Here is a 14,123-nt window from a genome sequence, read left to right as displayed (position 1 = left end):
ATATATCACTTCCATTTCATTAGGTACTATACCATAAGAAAACTAATATAATACCTAACTAACTAGCTGCCCTTTCTGAGCCGGTTCAAAGATAATTGTTGTAAGTAAGTAAGCACAAAAAGGTAAAGAGAAAAGAAAAAGAAAAGAAAAGAAAATAAACAGTGGTATCATTTACACAATAGAACGAAACGAAGCAGAAGGCAAAAAAAAAAAAAATAACAGATAACAAGGGAAAAAAAGAACAACAATAACACATGCTTAAGTTTAAGTAAGAGGAGGCTTTGCCCGCCAAAAAAACAAAAAACTAGACGCCGGATCTCCAGGGATAAATAACTGGAATAGAGTGAAAAAAGAAAGGGAAAAGGGAAAACAACAATGGAATCATAATTGCAGCCGACCGTGCCAATCCACACCTTCCTTTTGGCACCACTCGCTGAGAACTGCAAAACCGAATCGAACCGCTTCTAACGGCGTGGTCGTCCTTCCTAGTGGTAGAAAGAATCGACCAGAGTATGACCCCAGTTTTAATGGCTCTTTGCCCCGATCGAGATAGTCTCCAGAGCGTTTGGACCATGTACTGGGAAACTCGTGCTTCAGTGTCTCGTCTGAAAGCTTACGAGCTCCCTCTAGCCAGAGCCGTAGAGCTTCCTTATAGTATTCCGGAAGGCGGGCTTTCAGCTCGAGGAATTCTGACTTGTATTTCTTGCTCTCGTCCGCTGTGACAGTATGCCCGTCACTCCCTGGAGTGGGCACTGGACTGTGTTCTCCAGGAAGTGGGCTGACTGCGAGACGCTCGAGATCAAGGGCATGAATGGTATCGTGGGAGATGGCACCCAGAAGAAGACAGAGACTATGAAGATGGGGATATGCGACGCTGTTTTTGGTGACTACACGCCAGTATGCTAGAATGGATCGCCAATTGGTCGAATCTGGGACCTGACGAGTGATTGTCTTGCATCTGTCGTCCGCAATGAACGCGAGGATGAAGCAAAGAATCGCTTCCACAGCAGTAGCCGCAGCGAGTTTTGCGTCTGTTGTCTGTCGACTGGCAGCGTGTTTCAGCTCCCTTCCCAGACCAGCATATTTCTGGTACTCGTCTCGCCATGCTCGCCGTTCGCGATCCCGACTATGCGTGGGCTTGCTTTCTCTCGACAGCGGAGGGGACGCCCGTGTGCTTCTCTCTGGGTGTAGAGGAGTGGTCTTGCCGGCCAATTGCGACCTGGCTTCAGTGTCTTCTGGATCAGGATGTCGTGAGGAGCCCCCCCTGGCGTCTCTTTTCGGTGCAGAAGTTACTGACTTGAAGGAACGCGAGTGATGTCCGGTAGCATCAGAGGCAGGAACTGGTGAACTCGGAGAAGCAGATCCTGGCGCTACCGTTTTTGGACGTTTCCTAGGCATGTCTTGATAATCATCACTCTCAACAAGCCTTTGCCGTCTGTCGCCTTGAAGCTTTGATAAAGACAGATCTTTCTTGGTTCTGTTATCCCTAGAATCGTGATCTTCCGCCAGATTCGAGCGTGCACTGTCGCCGGCCGCCTTCCTCTTCCCTGAAAATTTGAGAAGAGCCTCAACCCGTTTCCTATTCGATCGGCCGTACTTCAGTTTGACAATAAGGCGAGTTTTAGAGCTTGGGCTGTCGGTTCCATGTGTGCTGCTAGGCATTTTCCTACCCGTACTGCCCGAGGATTCTCGAGGATCATGGGCCACTGTTTTCGAACCGGATGTTGATCGATTATGTGTGTGCACTGCTTTATTATTGATATTAGGGTTCTTTGAGCTTGCAAGCGATCCGGAATGCGGACGCCTTCCATCTGGATCGTGTTTGGATGTTCGAGGTGGAATTGGTGATCTGTCTTTGGCATGAATATTCGTAATGGGAGACTCGTCTCGTAGTTTTGAGAGCTCCTCTTCGATATCTGGCGGAAGTGTAGGCGAGAGCAATTGTGGAAGTTTCGGACTGACAGGAACTGGTGGGAGGGTCGGTGAGAGAAGAGCTGGAAGGGCATGGGTTGCGCCATTAGTCTGGGAACCATCACCAGACTCAGTTTTCAGGGGAGACAATCGCGGTTTCTTAGGAGATCGTCCACCGTGCCTCCGATCCTCTTCCTTCGAAGGCTTCGATTCAGGCTCCACGGACCGTTTACGGCGTGGAGCGCCATCTTCAGTATGAATATGCGGCTTCGACCGCTTGGGGCTGTCTGTTTGCGGGACAGAACTGTCATTTGTAGCTTGCTTGGAAATACGCGCATGGTTTTTTGGAGTGTCAGGCGCCGGTGCAGCACCGTCAATAGCACCCTGATTTCCAGAGGTAGTTTGACCACTGGTTATCTTTTTGCTTTTGTAGTCACTTAGACTGATCTTTTTCTTGGTCGCGCCAGTGAGGGGGGTACTGGCAGCACTGGTCACACTTGTAGGTTTGGAATCGTCTTCAGCCATGATATTCCCACTGTCATCTGACCAATCGCCAACAGCAACCAGTAAAGAATCGCCTTCCGAATGGGTCAAAAATGTCATGTACTGTAGTTGCTGTTCTTCCGGTTTGAATGGACCGTCCGTTCCCACCGCCCAATTATTGACGTATCGATCTCCAAGGCGAAACGGCACGTCCGATGGGACGGTTAGGAGGAAAGGATAAACAGGCAAGACTTTGTCCCTCAGGTCCTTTAGCCGCTTGTCGACCGAATCTGGCTCAGTGTTGTGGGGTCCCTTCGTAGTAAATCGGGGGATGTCTTCGTTCTTTTCGTGGGAATAAGTCGTTGTTTGAGCCGACATTGCAATCCAACTAGGACCTGGAGACTATAGGAAAATGCCAATCGAAGTTCAGGACGTAAGATGCAACAAGAATATACCCTATTTTCGCGAGATCATTTGTTTCCTTGACGTGGCAGATGATAGATGCAGTCGTTAAAGTCAGACATCCAGAGATTCCATAAAGTGGCGCACAAGGGTGAATCGACCAGGTCGCTATATGCAGGCTCAATAGGTCTCAAGGATCATGGCAGGGTATTCGTAGGTCAATAGATCAGTAGGAACGGTTATTGTCGCAGTCGCAGTGAATGGGCGCGGCGAGATCCATTCACGGCGGAAAGTACCCGCGGTAATCTGAGGGAGACCCTGGCACAGTGAAGGCGATCAAGCTGCACTGAGAGAGGGCTCGATCAGATACATCGGTACTCGAGTACTGTCCAAGTCGTCGCGAAGATATGATCAACAGTAGGCTCCCCCTCCCCCGACAAGGCTTCTGTTCTTCGAGGAGAGCGATATCACATCCGACGGTCCATCAATTTCGAGGCCAAGCTGCTGACAAGCCAATAGCCACCCAGATCTATCGGAGAATTGCACAGCAGGCGTTGGGACTAGATGCCATGGAATAGTTCTTTCGGAGCTGGGACGCGGCAGACAGGTGGTACGGGGATAATTGCGGTCGGTGCGTTATCGGAGGAGGCGTGGGAAGGACGAGCGGAAGAGGAGCGATTATTGCAGCATGGGTCGCGTTAGATAGCACAACTAGCTACCACAGCAGTATCAACCCACGTAGCTTGCCAGATGGGAGATCGATAATGGCCCCGACTGCGTGAACAGGCGGTCGATGCTGGAGGGCGGGCAGTGCCGAGATGGGGCGCTGATCACGCTGTCACGGCATTACTTTAGTCTACGCCTGCGCTGGACTGGACCATTATTTATTTATTTATTATTTGTGCAACGCAACTTGTGCATGCGAGGCCTCTGAAGAGCAGTAAATAAACTCCCTTCCACACCATCTGATCAACTGAACTTCTCTCTTCTTTTTCTTCTTTACGGTAGAATCCACATCTTCAATCCAGCGTCCCCTTTGATCGCGTTGGTGGCATCACGGACGAGGATAGATAGTATTCTGCGATAAGATATCCATGCCTCAGTCAATCAACCCTTGCAGGAACGCTCCCTGTCTGCTACCGAAACCCTGCAGAGATTGGCCTAATTCGCCCGGCTTGACCATGACTGCTCACAATTTTATGCACCGGATAATGTATGTACGTCCATATCCACAAGGCGCTTGTTTACAATCAATATTCCAAGAAAGGAAGTAGATTGTTCCTTGTGTTTACTACATGGAGGTACCTACTCTCCAGTATTACATGGTTTAATAGACCTCAGTCATATCACCAATACTTGATACCCATGTACAAGTTATCCATTGAAACATCGGAGGACCCTGGAAGCTGATCATTGGGGCTGTTTTTGGGGGCGAAGCCACCCCATAACCACCCCGCCTCCTCGCAAACCGTGCGTGGTGGCTTAGCCTCACTCTAATAGTACGTCGTCACATTCGCGATTGAACATCTAGCCTCTCGATTATATCGACTCAGTGCGACGCCGATACGGCCATTCTGGTGAAGCACTATCGTTGAATTGAGCATGTAGCATGGCCTCTCGGTGCTAAAGAAAGGCATGCACATGAAATGTGTCAATTCGAACAATATACATACATTCCATGTCTAGAAATAAAGGCACCAGCCCAGTGGTGCTGCGAAGTGCAAATTTCGGACAATCATCCCCTGAGGTCCTATCATGCTAACAGACACGCGTTCTACGAGCGGTCGTCAGCCGCGAACTTGTCTTGCCAGAAAGCTCTGTAGTGCTTCTGCTGTCCGAGCTCTGAGATCTCGTCCACCTCTTTGGGTGTCAATTTGAACAGTAACGCGCGTAGGTACTCGTTCAATCGGGATTCTTTGCCACTCGTCGTGATGACTACGTCACCACGTTGGATGGACCATCGCAGAAGGATATCTCCTTCACTGACTGCGTATTTCTTGGCCAACGATGACAGCAGGCCGTCCAGAGGACCACCCTTGGCCCGAGTGACCGGGGTCAAGGGGCCATAGCTCGCTGTTGCGATACCATTTTCTTTGTGGAAAGGAACGAGGTTTCCGTGTTGTAGATATGGGTGGAATTCGATCTGATTGATGGAAGGTTGGACCTTGGCCGTCTTCAAAGTGGCTTCGATATGGCTCTGCAGGTAGTTGGATACACCAATTGACCTCGCCTTTCCGGATTCTTTCACCTTTTCCATTTCAGCCCAGGCTTTCTGGAGATCTTCATCTGACTTAGCGAAGAAGGGAGCATGGATCAGATATCTGAATGATGGTCAGCTTGCGCTCCTATGAATACTTTTTGCGGATAGTGACAAGAGCTACTGACAGGTCGACATAGTCAAGCTGGAGCTTTTTCAAGCTGATGTCAATCGCATTGGGGATGTCTGCGATGTTGGTGATGACCTTTGTGGTAACGAAGAGCTTCTCGCGCGGCACTTGGCTTTCCTTGATGGCCAGACCCAGCTCTTCCTCATTGCCGTAGACTTCTGCTCCGTCGAGGTGGTTGTATCCCAGCTTGATTGCGCCCTTGATGGCGTCGACGAGATCACGGTTGATTGCACCACCGTTCGGCTTGTACCAGGCTGTGCCGGTACCATACCCAATCTACTTCTAGGTCAGGAACATATTCTTGCCAAGACGGCCTGGAACCAGCTTACCGCAGGGATTTCAGTACCGTCGTTAAGCTTGACGGTTGGAATGGAGTCGATAACGTTTGCCATTTTGCCCGTGTGAAGTGAACAGAACAGAACAGAACAGAACAGAACAGAACAGAAGCTGGTACGTCAAGGAGAGAGAGAGACTGATCTGCTAATGGAATCGAGCTTAGTTATACGGTTTCCGCAAGAGAAGCTCGAATCTAGAATATGATATGGTAGGAGTTGATTGATAGACAACTACCGCGGGCCAGGACCGAGATAAATACAGCGGGCCGATGCGGGGCAGAGCCAGAAGTACTCGTCTTCGATTGTCAGTAATAGGACTCATTTCCCCCCCACTTTAGGAAGGTCAAGTCTTTGGATTAATAATCATTCGATTTTGTGCAACTTAACTAGCACGTTGCGAGTCGGGGGGGAATCAGTAATGCAGACAATTATGACAATTAAGGATGTCCTTCCGAAGAGACCGGGTCCATGCAGTGAACCGAACAGGGCAGGAGTCTACTGCATATCGGGGGTGATTGAAAAGATGATATAGCCAAGGAACTAACATGACATACGCTGCAGTGAGGGACGGTTGGCAATGGACCATCTGTCTCTCGAAGATCCAGCTATAGCCGCTGAAACATATTAATAATTACATTGTTGAGCTTTCAGGGAAGGCTAATAGTTAGAGAGAACGAGACGATAGAGGCTATAGGGACATCTAAAACATATGATACGCGCAGTTATGGCTTTCATGATGGCCACTAGAGGATGAGAATATGGTGCAATAGCATATCACTATGACACAATTAATTGGAGAAGAATCACCATTGTCAGAACTCGTCTTTCAAGGTCCTCTGTCATAAATAAGTAGTAGCAATTAGTTGGCCAGTTGATATTATTTATAAGGTAGAGAATCGGTAATTACGGTAATTACGGTAATGATCAATTGCTACTGGGGCAAAATGATGTCACGCCGCCTCTTGTCGATTAAACTCCCAAGTAAACTAACTGAGGATGAACAACATTCGCCGCGAACTATACAGTTCTCAGACAACCTTCTCCCTCGTGGGTCTTATCCTTCTTTTTCTTTATTAAATTCATGCCATTTCATCCGCTGCGGTATTTTATGTTCTAGTCGGCTCTTACTTACAGTTGTTCTCATATGTTTCGCTGCTCACACCCATTCCGTTCGCGAGGTACCCAGACCCGTCTCAGCCAGATGGCGTCTCATCTTTCTCAGTCGGCTGCCAGAAAGGCAGCTAGGGTTTCTCTATCTGAGCTACCCAAGTCCAATGTCTTCACCACGAAGCTTCCGCCAGATCCTGCATTCCCGACTCCGCAGGACTCGCACAAGGCTCCCAGGGAGACGCTAGGTCCGCGACTCGTGAAGGGCGCGATGTATACATTTGTCCGCCCGGAAACAGCCGAGGAACCAGAACTCCTTGGGGTCAGCGCAAAAGCAATGGAAGATCTTGGTCTAAAGCCTGGAGAGGAAGAGAACCCTGATTTCAAGGCCCTGGTGGCCGGGAATAAATTCTTCTGGGATGAAGAAAATGGTGGAATCTACCCTTGGGCTCAATGCTACGGAGGTGAGTTCTGCTTGAATTTATGAATAATACAAAACTGTCACTGACCAAAGCAAGGTTGGCAATTGTATGCTGCCAGTACCCGATTAATAGATTTCATGAAGTTGACCTAGCCGCAGTGGTTCATGGGCTGGTCAGTTGGGAGACGGTGTATGCATTCCTTGAACATAAGCGGATATATTTCCGGATTTCCAAGCTAACAGTGGATAGCGTGCTATCAGCTTGTTTGAGAGCGTCAATCCCTCCACGGGAAAAAGATACGAACTACAGTTGAAGGGTGCTGGAAAGACACCGTACTCGAGATTTGCCGATGGCAAAGCTGTTCTTCGGTCGAGCATTCGTGAATATATTGTCTCCGAAGGTAATACAGCCGAAACAATCCATTTCTTCAGCTAACGCATATACTAGCTCTAAATGCACTGGGCGTGCCTACCACGAGAGCGCTCTCGCTCACTCTCCTTCCGAAATCCAAGGTCTTGAGGGAACGCATCGAACCCGGAGCGATCGTGGCCCGTTTCGCTGAGACCTGGCTGAGGATCGGATCTTTCGACATTCTCCGTGCACGCGGGGATCGAGACCTGATTAGGAAACTGGCGACATTCATTGCCGAGGATGTCTTCCAGGGCTGGAAGTCTCTGCCTGCTGCCGTATCTACAGATTCCCCCGAGGTGGATAACCCCCCCAGGGATGTTCCAGAGAACGAGATCCAGGGACCGGAGGGTGCAGAAGAGAATCGTTTCACTAGACTCTACCGAGAAATTGCAAGGAGAAACGCAAAGACCGTGGCAGCCTGGCAAGCTTACGGCTTCATGAATGGCGTGTTGAACACTGACAATACCTCAATCTACGGGCTATCTCTCGACTACGGCCCATTTGCCTTTATGGACAATTTCGATTCTAGCTATACACCGAATCACGATGATCATATGCTGAGGTACAGTTACAAGAACCAGCCGACCATTATTTGGTGGAACCTTGTCAGACTCGGGGAGTCGCTCGGGGAGCTCATCGGTGCTGGAGACCAGGTCGATGAAGAGACCTTCGTCACCAAGGGCGTAACGGAAGAGTTCGCCCCAACCCTCATCAAGCGCGCTGAAACCATCATCGGCAAGACAGGCGACGAGTACAGGACTGTCTTCCTGAACGAGTACAAGCGACTGATGGGCAAACGGATCGGTCTCAAGACACACAAGGAATCTGACTTCCAGGAGCTGAATTCCGAATTGCTCGATACGCTAGAAGCATTAGAGCTTGATTTCAACCACTTCTTCAGACGACTCTCAGAGCTATCCTTAGCCGACCTCGAGACCGAAGAACAGCGAAAAGAGGCCGCTCGTGTCTTCTTCCACAACGAAGGCGTCGGAGGCGTCGGCAACACCGAAGACTCCGCTAAAGAACGAGTCGGACAATGGCTCGCCAGCTGGAGAGAACGAGTCCTCGAAGACTGGAAACCCGAAGAGGACGAGGAAAGAAAGAAGCAAATGAAAGCCATCAACCCGAACGTAAGTCTACCTAGAAATCTTACCCTTCCCCATAAATACATACATAAACTCCTCATAGTATCTAGAGATACTGACGCATAACCGCAGTTCCTACCACGAGGATGGATCCTCGACGAAGTCATCGAACGCGTTGAGCGCCGCGGCGAGCGTGATATTCTCAACCGCGTTATGCACATGGCTCTCAATCCATTCGAGGATAAATGGGGTGTGAACCCCGAAGAAGAGGAGCGATTCACTGGAGACGTTCCCCGTTTCAAGAGAGCTATGATGTGCAGCTGCAGCTCTTAAGATAAAGAAAAGATTCTGATACCGCATAACTATACACCGTTGCGCATTATGTCCTGTGCGATTTTGGCCATTGGGAAGGTATATATATGAACATATATGGCTTGTTGTCCAGAAACAGTGGACATAAGGAAGGATCTTATAGCAGATATATTGTAATTACGATTGGGCAAAATCAATAGCTAACCAGGGTGAAAACAAAAGGTGGTTGAGATATTTAGGCACTGATACCTTTGCAACTTGATATACTCTCGTTATAGTCTAAATGATATTTACTACTTCCGTCGCAATTCGATAGGAAATCTAAATGCTATGCGTCCGCAAGATCAGGAACGTCCGTCCTTAACGTCCCTCGTCGGAAGAGAGAAAAATACTCGGAGGAAGAAACGAAGCCTGATCTAGAAGAAAGAATTAAGGGAGGAGATAAAGAGATATAGAGATGAAGGATGGCCATGGCTATCTGTCTTCAGAAAAAAAATAAGACAGGCCATCCGATGCGATTCATTCGTTAATATTCTTTTTATCCGGCACATGCAAGTTCTGTCAACTTTTGTAGCAAAGTGAAAGGAAAAAGAAAAAACCGGCAGAAAAATAAAGAAAAAACGGCGCGATGAGGATTCATCATGTAGAGTCTCCACAGAAGAAATCGTCGTAATGCCCAGATTCTCGAATTAAGCCGTGATCTCGTTACAAAAGCAGAAACCATGCCCTGATTTTGAAAAACCTAATCATGAAATTGTGGACTTTTATGCCACCCTTTTTTAGACCTTCATCGACCATCACAAAACCCAAAGGGAATTAGGAGAACCATCAAATAGAACTGGCTTAGGCAGGGCAGGCAGCCTGGACGTGGCCGGCCTGCTTGCACTTGTAGCACACTCTTTCGCCGTTGGCCTCGGTAGGGCAGTCCCGCGAGACGTGGCCAACTTCACCGCCTGGTAAAGAGTTAGAGGTCAAACGTTGAAGGGTCAGATATACTGTATACGAAAAGCTATGCACTTACAGTTGTAGCACTTCTGGCCCTGGGTGCAGTCGCGAGCCATGTGGCCGTATCCACCGCAAGAGTAGCAGGTCTGCTGGCGTCCACCGTAACCGCCTCCGTAGCCACCGCTGTAGCCACCGTTGTAACCTCCGCTCTGGGGGCAGCTGCGAGCAATGTGTCCGACCTGGCCGCACTTGTAGCATTCCTGACCGCCAGAACCACCGGCACCGCCAGCGTTGTAGTTGTCACCGGAGCCGGACTGAGGGCATTCGCGGGAGAGGTGACCGGTCTGGCCGCAACGGTAGCAAGACTTCTCCTTGGGGGGTGCAGTGCACTCTCGGCCTGAAGAGATATGGTCAGTACTTTCAACTCGGAGTACCGGAGAACAGATCGGAAGTAGACTTACTAACGTGTCCCTGTCCTCCGCAGTTGTAGCTGTACAAAGTTAAGTAGTTAGCGCATCTGTCCGTGACAAAAACCGCCGGAGAAAAAGAACGCGGGTGAAAATACCAAGTAGGAGTACCCCTCTTAGGGCAGTCGCGCGCCTGTATTACAGGATGAGTAAGTATTAGGTCTGCATAGAGCAGAACTCAGTGAAAGGAAATTACCTGGTGTCCGGCGTCGCCACCTGTGAAAAAAATGTCAGTCTCGGAAACAAAATTCTTCACAATCATGTACAATGCGACAACAAACTCAGAGCACATTGCAAGCTAGAAATGATGGTATGAAGGTGTTTCAAACCAACCGTGTAGGAAGATAATGGCCATCAGACATCAGTTTTCTTGCGCTCTGAGTTGGCGCAACGCAGGGAATTCAAGGAGACAATCGCAAAAGTTGCGACGTCAAAATATCACGGCTAATGCATAACTCACAGTTGAAGCATCCACGGCCGCTGGAACCTTGGTAATCCATTTTGATTGAGCGGTATTAAAACGTTGGAGATTGATGTAAGTGGGTTGAGAAACTGCTTGTAGAGAGGTCAGAAATCTGTGGTAGAAAAATTAAAATGCAGAGATAGTGCGGGGTGAGGTCTGCCGCGGTACCTGAGAGTGGTTTGGTCGCTAGCCTCTAAAATAGCAGACAATCTGATCCGAGAGAAAAGTGAGAAATGAGGAAGAACAGGAAAGGACCGGAAGAATCAGAGAATTCAAGGCAACGTCGAATTCGGTAGTGCTTGATAGTGGGGAGTCAGCACTGGCGGCGTGCGCTCTAGGCCTTCGTCTACGCTCGCCTCTGGCGTTGTTGGCGTTGGCCAGCAGAGCAAGTACGGTTGAATCCTGCTTCGTCTCCAGCGAGCTGGATGTGAAGTCGAAAAGACCACCACCATCTGTGTCTCTGTCTGCTGGTTTCTTCCATGACTCTCAGGAGCAGCTGGCAGCTGGATTCTGTTCCCTCCGTTGACAGTCGCACTTTCTCGCAGCGTTCATTTCATAATTAGCGATGCAATTAGAGCCAGCAGTCGCTTAGACAAGGTCTCCATTTCGCATTTCACCCTTTTGACGACTGAGCTGGGCTAAGCTGAGAGAAATCCGGCGATAGGATCGCTTTCGCTGACCCCGTCTGTCCCCCCAAGGGCGTTCTTCTCCAGGACAGACTGGAAAGCAAAGGAGACGAGGCAGTGACGACCATCTTGACTCAACAAAATCTGAGATGGCGATAGACAAAGCAGATCACAGTTTAGAAAGGAATATACAAGTGGCAGGGTGAAAACGAAGCACTTCAGGCCAAGAAACGCTGTCTCAGATAAATCGCACCAGAAGCTTCCTTATATCCGTTCAGTCGGGACGCGTGCTCGCCTTCCCAAAGGTACTCTCCGTCGGCCTGCAAGGTACGAGCCCTGGACCACTGCTAGCCCTCGGTCTAACGGCGACAGCCAGTGACCTTACTACTACTCGAGACTGCTATCAATTCGAGCATGAACTCGAAGATCAGTGGTCTTTATCTGTTGATCCTAGGCCTTTCTATTGCGCGATTGTCGTGCGGGCCGCTGCGCTGCACCCATACTACAGAGTCCTGACGCGGAACTGCTAACTAAGATGCTCTTCTGACGATCTTTGACAGGGCTATCTGATTCTAATTTCTGGCCAACAGGGCGGGGCGATCTTTGCAGACATCAAGATGGATTCGATGATATCGATGGAGGACGATCTATACAATATCTATTATCTACATAAAGAGTAAAAGTCCGCTCCTGGCCCAGCCTATGTGAAATCATAGCACTCAAGCAACTGGGTCCCCACCCCTCTCTCACGGAGCACGATTACCTGCTCCTCATCAAATCCGATCCAGCTATCTCTCGACGATAACTCTTCGGAGAGGTCTTCAAACACCGATCGCAGCTGTCCGCAACTGGCGTCCAGGGAGACTGGCGCTATGCCAAACTCCACGGATTTTCTGCGGTGTTTATTTTCGGGACTGACCTGGACACTGCTATCTCCCTGTAATGATCTTTGTGACGAGAACGGGGAGGACGCCACAGCCTCGAGTTCCCAAATTCGTATGTCATGGCCTCGCGCGCCGACCGAGACGGCTTTACCGCGTTCACTGACTTGTACACCCGAGACTGAGGATGTGTGGCCCCAAAGTCGCCGCCCTCCCTTTATGGATAAGGCGTTAGATGTCGACACGACGAGATACATGGTCAGCGTGTTGTCCGCGTGCGAACTCAGAAGGTAAGGGTGTGAATAAGACAGTGAGGTAGGGGGTTCGTTGTGCAGTATAGAAGGCTCAGCGGGTATTGCAGGAAATTGGCGCGCCACTGGTCCATGTCGTCGTCCTGTCCCAGGTTCTATGGGAAGTCTGACTAGATCTGTACCGTACTGGGAATCCACCGTAGTGGCGAGTCGAGAACCGAGATGTTCACCGTCGTTACTAAGACGCAGCTCCTGAATGCCAAGGGACCAACCACAGCCTACGCGATAAAAGCTGTATGCTATCGATGCCACGATTTCCGAAGCAGAATTCCGTATGGACAATGATATTGGCGCGAAGATGTTGTTAGCAGTAAGAGAAGCCACCCGCCGCGGAGGTTCCAGTGTCGCGTCAGTGCTTGTATCGATCTTCCTCCAGGGGAGTTCGTACAAGGACAGCACCTTATGCTGGGATATCATAAGAACATAAGGTGACGACGATGCGACCGCGGTCACTGCACCCCCAGATGATGCTGCATGGCAGAGTCGTAGAACCAAGCGCAAGGTAGGCGTCTGCAACTCATAAACCATAAAACGGCCATCTTCGAATCCAACAGTGACTTCGATGCTGTTTTGAGACGAACCCTTGGCTGCAGCAAGAGCTGTAGGAGCAGCAGATACCCTCCCTGCGACGTCTTGAAATGGAAAACTTGCCAAGCAGCGACTGGGACATCTTGTAGACCACACTCTTAACCCGCAATCACTATCCGCAGTGAACACCATGCCTGCATAGAGTTTCACCAATATCTGTGGAACGGGCGGTTGGGCGACCTCGACTTCGCTGACCCGGCAGCTACCCTTGGACCAGTTATGCCTGAGCCGGTACTGTCTTTTCCAATTTGTCGCCCTGCCTTCCTCCATGAGGTGGCCATGACCTAGCCATTTCGACACCCTTGGGGAGTAATCAAGTGCTTTCTGGGATGATATCGAGTGCTTTGAATTCGCCAACCGACGGGCGCGGGGCCACACCCATCGCGAGTAGTATAGTCTTTTCCATAGTTCGGAGTCCCCGGCGAGGGAATGAAACCGGCGGGATAGTCTATCACAGAGTTAGCAAAGAACAACATCACCACCAAGAAACAAGGGATAGAGCGAACAATACCTTTGGCATGTTATGAGCGACGGTATCGGGAGAAATGAGAGAATCTGAATGAGTAGCTCATCACTCAAGGATGAAAGGCGGTCTGTTCGATCCGCAGTGGCGCGGAGACGCTTCGGTGCAGGAGACGAAGTGCGTTCGTTATCTCGAGATCGCTTGGACATTTCGCAGATCCAAGCTGTGTAGAACAGTGGATGCTAGAAAAAGAAGGAAAAGCTATATCCCAGACCGTACAACGGCGGCCTGCGAAACACTGCCAGACACCCTACATGGATAGATTAGTTAACTGACTTGGTTATCAGTTCGCCGCCGTCGAATTATCGCAGTAGACGGGAAGACGTCAAGTCGCTTACCTAAGGAGCTCACTCAAATCGACCCAATGACAGTTTCCCCAAGATCCCATCTAGAATAAGATAAAATAGACTTGGTAGTGCAATGATGATACCCTAGGAAATGATGCTAAATGGTAATGGACTAGA

The 14,123-nt window shown here is 49.6% G+C and overlaps 5 protein-coding genes across 5 annotated transcripts; 1 reads left to right on the top strand and 4 right to left on the bottom strand.

Moving 5' to 3' along the window:
* Nucleotides 1–202: 202 nt before the first annotated feature.
* On the bottom strand, nucleotides 203–3,133 carry C8Q69DRAFT_281170 (hypothetical protein). The gene has a single exon (XM_028626914.1). It carries the CDS (start codon nucleotides 2,770–2,772, stop codon nucleotides 382–384), a length of 2,391 nt encoding a protein of 796 aa, XP_028484736.1. The 5' UTR covers nucleotides 2,773–3,133; the 3' UTR covers nucleotides 203–381.
* Nucleotides 3,134–4,570: 1,437 nt separating this feature from the next.
* On the bottom strand, nucleotides 4,571–5,575 carry C8Q69DRAFT_486926 (putative ketoreductase; the record flags this gene model as incomplete). Its single annotated transcript, XM_028631942.1, has 3 exons — nucleotides 4,571–5,117; nucleotides 5,182–5,459; nucleotides 5,513–5,575. 3 exons carry the CDS (start codon nucleotides 5,573–5,575, stop codon nucleotides 4,571–4,573), a joined length of 888 nt encoding a protein of 295 aa, XP_028484735.1.
* Nucleotides 5,576–6,519: 944 nt separating this feature from the next.
* C8Q69DRAFT_468838 (YdiU domain protein) lies at nucleotides 6,520–9,163 on the top strand. The gene is made up of 6 exons (XM_028630720.1): nucleotides 6,520–7,089; nucleotides 7,144–7,153; nucleotides 7,206–7,236; nucleotides 7,297–7,447; nucleotides 7,495–8,588; nucleotides 8,676–9,163. Exons 1-6 carry the CDS (start codon nucleotides 6,663–6,665, stop codon nucleotides 8,874–8,876), a joined length of 1,914 nt encoding a protein of 637 aa, XP_028484734.1. The 5' UTR covers nucleotides 6,520–6,662; the 3' UTR covers nucleotides 8,877–9,163.
* C8Q69DRAFT_433324 (hypothetical protein) lies at nucleotides 9,164–10,819 on the bottom strand (the record flags this gene model as incomplete). The annotated part of the gene is made up of 6 exons (XM_028628511.1): nucleotides 9,164–9,808; nucleotides 9,877–10,197; nucleotides 10,262–10,290; nucleotides 10,366–10,400; nucleotides 10,464–10,483; nucleotides 10,728–10,819. Coding segments are annotated over 6 exons (653 nt in total), but the record flags the coding sequence as incomplete, so codon positions are not given.
* Nucleotides 10,820–11,584: 765 nt separating this feature from the next.
* On the bottom strand, nucleotides 11,585–14,122 carry C8Q69DRAFT_468826 (F-box domain protein). The gene is made up of 4 exons (XM_028630719.1): nucleotides 13,998–14,122; nucleotides 13,648–13,930; nucleotides 11,733–13,584; nucleotides 11,585–11,683 (listed from the first exon to the last, which is right to left on the bottom strand). The coding sequence occupies exons 2-3, from the start codon at nucleotides 13,806–13,808 to the stop codon at nucleotides 12,057–12,059; spliced, it is 1,689 nt and encodes a 562-aa protein (XP_028484732.1). The 5' UTR covers nucleotides 13,809–13,930; nucleotides 13,998–14,122; the 3' UTR covers nucleotides 11,585–11,683; nucleotides 11,733–12,056.
* Between the last annotated feature and the right edge of the window lies 1 nt (nucleotide 14,123).

Source organism: Paecilomyces variotii, assembly GCF_004022145.1.
Source record: "Paecilomyces variotii strain CBS 101075 chromosome Unknown C8Q69scaffold_6, whole genome shotgun sequence".
In the NCBI taxonomy this organism is placed as follows: domain Eukaryota; kingdom Fungi; phylum Ascomycota; class Eurotiomycetes; order Eurotiales; family Thermoascaceae; genus Paecilomyces; species Paecilomyces variotii.
The sequence above is the reverse complement of the archived record's forward strand: the minus strand, read 5'-3'. Positions and strand labels throughout refer to the sequence as shown.

Coding starts and splice junctions, on each gene's coding strand:
- C8Q69DRAFT_281170 (XM_028626914.1), bottom strand. CDS start 2,772: ATGTCGGCTCAAACAACGACTTATTCCCACGAAAAGAACGAAGACATC.
- C8Q69DRAFT_468838 (XM_028630720.1), top strand. CDS start 6,663: ATGTTTCGCTGCTCACACCCATTCCGTTCGCGAGGTACCCAGACCCGT. Junction 7,448..7,494: donor TGAATATATTGTCTCCGAAG/GTAATACAGCCG, acceptor CGCATATACTAG/CTCTAAATGCACTGGGCGTG. Junction 8,589..8,675: donor TGAAAGCCATCAACCCGAAC/GTAAGTCTACCT, acceptor GCATAACCGCAG/TTCCTACCACGAGGATGGAT.
- C8Q69DRAFT_468826 (XM_028630719.1), bottom strand. CDS start 13,808: ATGTCCAAGCGATCTCGAGATAACGAACGCACTTCGTCTCCTGCACCG. Junction 13,585..13,647: donor TCGCTCATAACATGCCAAAG/GTATTGTTCGCT, acceptor ACTCTGTGATAG/ACTATCCCGCCGGTTTCATT.